General features: G+C 32.7%; 1 protein-coding gene across 1 annotated transcript; it reads left to right on the top strand.

The window, feature by feature from the left end:
• Nucleotides 1-405: 405 nt before the first annotated feature.
• On the top strand, nt 406-3,023 carry LOC111311891 (protein DELETION OF SUV3 SUPPRESSOR 1(I)-like). Its single transcript, XM_022911720.2, has 3 exons — nt 406-559; nt 698-801; nt 2,687-3,023. Exons 2-3 carry the CDS (start codon nt 708-710, stop codon nt 2,815-2,817), a joined length of 225 nt encoding a protein of 74 aa, XP_022767455.1. The 5' UTR covers nt 406-559; nt 698-707; the 3' UTR covers nt 2,818-3,023.
• The last annotated feature ends 3,791 nt before the right edge of the window (nt 3,024-6,814 follow it).

Here is a 6,814-nt window from a genome sequence, read left to right as displayed (position 1 = left end):
CACTCGACCAAAACCTGTTTCACCCGTAAGGCAAACTGCTTTGAAATTTTTTTGTTGCTAATGCCAATTCACGAAAAGTAGTAAGTTCAAAAGCAATTTTATAAGCTAAGTTCATGTTATTGATATTGAAGCATATAAATCGTATAAATAATAAAGTAAAAAAATTAATTTTTAATATCGTTTCTCGAGAATTGCATTGATATCTAGAACTAATTATTAAAATTGGATACTCTGAATGATCTAACAAAAATTAAAAGGTGCCATAAAAATAAAAGACATGAAATAAAAGTATGAATATATACATATATATATACATATATATATATATATGTCATATCCCTCGTCAAAATAGGGAAAGTTGGACCAAGATAAATTACACGCGCGCAAGGGCAGGACGGCCAATTTGCTTCTACCCTCACAGTGGAGGAAACAACGTCGTCGTTTTATGCTTTCCATCTCCTTGAACTTATGCTCCAAGTTGAAAAGGAACCTTCCAGCATCGTCCAGGCAAAAGCCCTCATCAGAAAAAGTCTTCAGAATCTCTCTACAATCATAACTCGTAAGTTGATTACTACTATTTTTTCTCTTTTCAATTATTAATCTTTAATTTTACGGCGTAAAATTTTCTTCTATTTCAACTGTCAATATTCGGTATTTCACGATATTAGGGTTTATTACTGTTATTTTCTGGTTTCAGCTAAGAGGAAATGGCAACCGAACAACCAAAATCGGCAACCGAAGACGTGAAGATGGATCTGTTCGAAGATGACGATGAGTTTGAAGAGTTTGAAATCGATGAAGGTAATTCTTTTTCCCTTTTTATCTATTTTCTATAATTTCCGCGGAGGCTAGGGTTTAATTTTAGGTTTATGTTAAGTGACTAACTATTATGAAACTTAAAATTGATGTCCATTAGCTTGATTATTTCGTTTTCTTCTATATTTTTGTTAATATTCAGAATTATAAACTTAAAATGAGCGGTTCGTGTTATTAAATTTTTACTGTTCTGGTTGTAATTAGATTGGGAATTTTTCTGAGCAGCTTAAATTTAATATTAAGGGAGGGAGGGTATATTGCAGTGACACTTGTCGAAGTTCAATTGGAGATTGCTTCTGTTGCAAATAGCAGTTGAAAAATGTGATGACGTGAATCAAATGTTATCAATGAGTGGTTCCAAATTTGCACTGCAAATCAGTTTATTTGTTATTATGTATGCTGGAGTTTGTTTCTCTTGATTTCTGATACATATAAGCTGCCTGACCTCATTTACTGGTTACCAGAGGCAAATACCTAGAGTCGGAGTGCTTGTTTATGCAATTAAATATGCAACTTTATACCACGATAACCATGTCATACAAGATCTAGTTTCAAATCTTGTGATAAATTCTTGTTGAAAACCTACTCAAATAAAACCGATTCTTGATTCAACGAACTCATTATGTAGTACTCAAGCTGTTTGCCTACTCTTTTATCTAATCTGTTTCTTGATCAGTAACCTAGCTAGAAAGCAATGTTTAAGCATATAATGAGTGAATTACACTTGCATCCTCTTGTTATTGGAATAAAAGCTTATTTTATTGTGTGCCACAATTTTGACACTAATAATTTTCTGACCAAGCCCCAAGCTGAGTTGAACTATTTTCTTCTATATGACTATGGCAGTCTTTGCAATTCGCAAGATTTGAGATGTCACCTTGTAGCCATATTGTCCTTCCATGAGCCTGATCTTAAAATTTTGCTAACAACAGAGAAGTATATTTATTGTCTCTAATTTGGTACAAAAATGAAGCCTCTCCTGATTTCAAGAGTTTGCTCCAGCACCCGGTCACAAACAATCTGTAGTGTTCCGGAACTTCCAAAGTCTGATGCAAGCAACCCCCAATTGGTTACTTGGTGTTATATTTCTAAATGGAACTGGTTACCATGGATTTAAATAGTGTTGATGACGCAATATAGTGATCGCTATTTAGTGGTAGTGTCATCCTCTGCCACCATCGTTCACCTAATGGAGGTGTAGATCGTTATTGTCATTCACACAAGCAGCGGTGTATTGTGTCCGCAAATAGCGGTATAATGGAAAATTGCAGTCATAATGAGATGCTAAGATTAAAATATCATAAATAACTTTAAATATCATAAATTACTTTAAATATCATAAATAAATATTATTATGATTAAACTTTTTTTTATATCATTTATGATAAATTGTGAAAAATTTTGAAAAATTTATGACCGCGATAAGCGTGATTACTGTTATCTATCCGTTATGTCTGCAATCGCGATAAATGTGACGTGACCAAAAACACTGCCGCAACTGCATTTTAAATCCTTGCTCGTTACATTGTTCAATGCTGTTGCTTTCAATGACGCTGTGTGATGCTAATTGATGTTTATATATATTTTAATTATGCATAAAGATTTAGGGAACATGATGCTTGATGTTCTGGTGTTATTGTTTGTTCTTTTGGAACATATTATCTGTTTCTTCTCCAAATTAATGCTTGTTTCCTTCTAATAATGGTACTTGGATCATTAATTTTTTGCTCCCTCTTGCCATTGTCAGCTGATGGATCTGTCTTGTTCAAAGGAATTCATATTATCCTTTTTTTCTTTTTTATTTTTCTAGTATTTAATATCGGTATCGGAGTACAAAATTGCAATCTGAATATTTTTCTTCTCCTGACAGAGTGGGTCATCAAGGAAGAAGAGAAGGAAGGGACACAGCAGTGGGAAGATGATTGGGATGATGATGATGTCACTGATGATTTCTCACTGCAACTGAGGAGGGAACTTGAGAATAACGCTGTGAAGAGCTGAGCTGGACTTATGCATTCTCTATTGCCTCTCGTAATTCCTCTGTGAACTGCACTCTAGTTTGAATTGATTTTCATTTCCATGCAAAAAAAAGAAAAAAAAATGCTTGAGCTTTAACTCTTATGCTTTGCTGTTTGGTAGAAACTTAAAATGCAGAAACGGGTTTTTATGGTTCTCTAAAGTATAGACATCGATTTAACTGTTCCTGATCTTGTGCCTGTGTGTTGTTAAAGTTATTGTTTGGTTATTTTAAAGCTTCATATCCTTGACTTCCTCACTACCCACAACAACGTGTCAAGAACATCCCTTTTCCATATGTTCTTTTTCTTCCCATTGTCCATGCATCAATGATCTAATTATTTTTTATTCGAAGCAATTATATCACCCTACTGCTGTTTTTGACTTAATTTCCCGTCTTTGATGGAAAACGAAATTGTTGTACAAATGATTTTGGTCGACACTTCATTTGCCTGTTTTTATTTTGGTACATTAGATAGGGGATAGGGTAAAAATGGTGAAATTCAAACTTTCATTTGCATGTCTTTCTAAGCTTTCTAAGCCATTAGGCCAAGAAGTTGAAGACCTTTATATGCTTTAATGTACTTTCTCCTTTCATAGGAGCAAGATAATTTCCTTCTCGGTGTCAGGGCCGGTGGGATGATATACCATCTTTGCTGCTAAAGTCTTTAGAAAAATATCAGTGAGCTTTTTCTAAAGGAACATTGCTTTCCTAAATGGAATAGAGCAGATGTTGCTTCGGTTGCGTAGGATAAAAGTTAATGTCTAATAGATTAGTGAAGATGTTTCAAATCCATGAGCTTTTTGGTGTTACTTCGTTAACATGTCATCTTTCATTGTTCCCACACCCAACCATTTTCAAATGTTCCCCAACCCCTCCTTTTTAAAAGAACCTAAGGTGTAGGTCCCGTTTGGTACAAAGGAAAATCATTTTAAGAAATGGTTTTTCGCAAATTTCTGTGTTTGAATGGCAAAAGTAAAAATGTAAACTGAAATTGATTTTTCAGTTAAAGCTTAAAAATGTTCATTTTGGAGAAACTGTTTTTCGTTGTTTTAATCTAGAAAACAATTTCTCCAGCTAACTCATCTCTCCATCCTTCAATAATCAAACTAATCTACGACAATTTCCTTCTCTAAACGCCAAATCTCAATTTTTTTTTTTACTTTACATCTTTCACAAATCCAGCAAACTGTCTTTCTCTTACTCCAAATTTAAACTTTTTTTTTTTTCCTTGATTTCTTCTCTTAAAATATAATAAACCACCAAGAAAATTCTTAACATTCCCATTTTAGCCAACAAGAAAACTCATAAGATCTAGTAAAAGCCTTTTTCTTCTCCACAGGTCTTCTCCCTACGCCATGATCTTCCTTTTTAAACTTCAATCTCCAAGCTAACCTTGCATGCTCATAGGTATTCTGAAAAAACAAATCTATCTTTTCTTCACAAATTTTGTTATTTGGTTCTTTTATTGTATATATTTTATAGATTTTTATGAATTTAAAATGAGTATGTTTTAACTTTAAAAAAAGGTTTAGAAGAAAAAATAGAAAGAAAAAGATAAATAGTGAATATGTTTTTGTATTTCCGGTTGAAACAAAGGAAAATATTTTCTTTTAAAGCAGTCCAAACACCGAATAATCTTTTCTTTTCCAAAAAATATCTTCAAGAAAAATTTTTTATTGTTTGAAAGTTGTTTTTCGATTACATACGGAACTATAATATTGAAGCTACCTAAACTACAAATTTAATTAAATTAAAAATGTTCAAACCAAAGCTGGGAAACTTACGACTCTGAGATTTAGTTCAATTTATGCAAGTAATTATTTTTATGAATAGAAGATTTAATTCAATTTATTCATGTAATTATTTTTAAAAAATAATATTTAATAATTTTAAATTTTAAATTTTAATCCTTACAATTTTTTTTATATTCTTATATTACAATTTAAAAAAAAACAGACACACAATTTGAACATCTTGGAAAGGGTTGTGCATCACGGCTGCCAATCATAAAATGATAACATATTTAAATCAATGTTTGGCCGAAAAAATCAATGTGGATTTTATGCTAATTTAAGCTAATTTTAAGCTTATGTACCCAAAAAAAAAAAAAATCTAATAGCTAGAGTACAAAAATACCGAGTATAAAATTAAAATAGCCAAAAAGAGAAAGAAGGCAAAAGTTGAAGGAATTAAAAATGTGAAAAAAAAAAAAAAAAAAAAAAAAACTTTTTTTCAGCATGCCTACTTACATTCATGCAAAGACAAGCAAAACTCAACAAGCTTTAAGAGCTAGATGTCAGCTTTTGTTTTTGCTTTCTCTCTTGGCGAAACTGGGAGAGTAGAAGCTTCACGTCCCTAAGAAACCCTGCCTTTGGAAACAAGAATGAACTATGAAGCAGTTGGGTGTCTTCTAACTAATAATTCCAATATCACCAGCATCATCAAAATGCTGCCAATGTCAGAGTCGCAGATTTGTTGGGGAGGGGGCAGGGTGTTTAGATACTTACTTTCCAATTTCCAATCACTGTGTAATGAATCAAATGCAAGAATCTATATCACAACGGAGCATTCAAACAAATGTTCCTTAAAATCTTTCCAAAGAAAAGTTTCCCTTACACCCTTTTAACCATAGTGGAATTGAGCTACGTACAATTCATTGAAAAAATGCGAAAAGAACAATGCTTGGAACCACACATCTGCATTGCAGAATGAATTGTTAAAGCTCAATTCAGTCCCAAAGAGGAACGCCTTTATCTACACCAGTTCAACTCCATCAAGGCTTGAAAATTGGCCTCTTTCATCTCCCAAGATCAGCCCAACTTTTGACGGATCAGCGAAAGTTCGACAGATTGGACAAATGAGGGTCTATGCGTTGAGAATAGAAGCTGTTTGGCAACAATTTGCACTTATCACCTTTTCTGAAATTCTCCAGGGAAACAACACATTCTACAGGGCTACTCCCTTTCTCAGCTGCCTTGTACTCAAAGCTAGACAGCTTCTTCAGGTCTTCATCTGACATCTTTTTGGTTCCATGCTGCCATCTTCGTACCCTCTCCTGAAAGCCTTCCCAACAATACAAATACGAATAACCACCAAAACTGCAATTCCCACAAATAAAAGTACCACAGAGAAGACAATTTCCGTAATCAAAAGGAGTTGTAAAATATCCAGACACAGATTTCTTTGCAAATCTTTCTCACCTACTCACAGCAATATGTTCCAACTCTCGTTGTTTCCAAGTGAAACTTTCACAAATGCTGAAAAGCATGGGAAACAGAAATCATTGATTTTATCAAAATTTGGAATGTGCTGATAATTTTCCTGTAGAGAGATTGAAAAGGATGATACAGCAAAATAAATAAATAAAGAGAGAGAGAAAGAAAGAAAGGTTTCGAGGAAAGCCTAACCAGTTTTCCTTTTTCAACCTATCCTAACTAGCTAGTACTGTAAAATCGTTGTAGAAGAGATATAGGCAAATAATAAATTACATAAAATATTAGGTAATCATGCAAATTTATGTAAATAATCAAACTCATGCAAAATATATATTATCCATGCAAACACAAGCAATTAAATTAAATTTATGCAAAAATAAATACCATGCAAACTGAATTCAACATGCAAATAAACAACCAAAATTGAACTAATTTTTTTCTTTTTCTTTTCTTGATCACATTAATTCAATCTACAATTAGATACTAAATAATAATGAAAAACAATAAAAAATAAATCAAAAATTTAAAAATAAAAATAAAAATAAAAATGAAAATGAAAACCTATGATTGGTTCGGATCCAAGGCAAGTTGGCACATCGATCTGCTTCAGGTTGGGATGTGGGTCAACCCTTCCAAAATAAAGTTGTTTAGGCTTTGGTATTAAAGCTAAATTTCAACTTCTTTTCTAAGAATAACCCATTTTCCTTTTCTCTCTAGGGTTTTTTTCTCTCTTTTCTTTTTAGAACTTCTTATCGTGAATTTC

This window comes from Durio zibethinus, chromosome 9 (genome assembly GCF_047325235.1).
Source record: "Durio zibethinus cultivar Kanyao isolate XHJ-2024 chromosome 9, ASM4732523v1, whole genome shotgun sequence".
In the NCBI taxonomy this organism is placed as follows: Eukaryota; Viridiplantae; Streptophyta; class Magnoliopsida; order Malvales; family Malvaceae; genus Durio; species Durio zibethinus.
The sequence above is the reverse complement of the archived record's forward strand: the minus strand, read 5'-3'. Positions and strand labels throughout refer to the sequence as shown.

What these genes read in the sequence shown, in the direction of transcription:
- LOC111311891 (XM_022911720.2), top strand. Translation starts at nt 708, where the DNA reads ATGGCAACCGAACAACCAAAATCGGCAACCGAAGACGTGAAGATGGAT. An exon ending in AGAGTTTGAAATCGATGAAG is followed by an intron (nt 802 to 2,686) that starts GTAATTCTTTTT and finishes TTCTCCTGACAG; the next exon opens with AGTGGGTCATCAAGGAAGAA.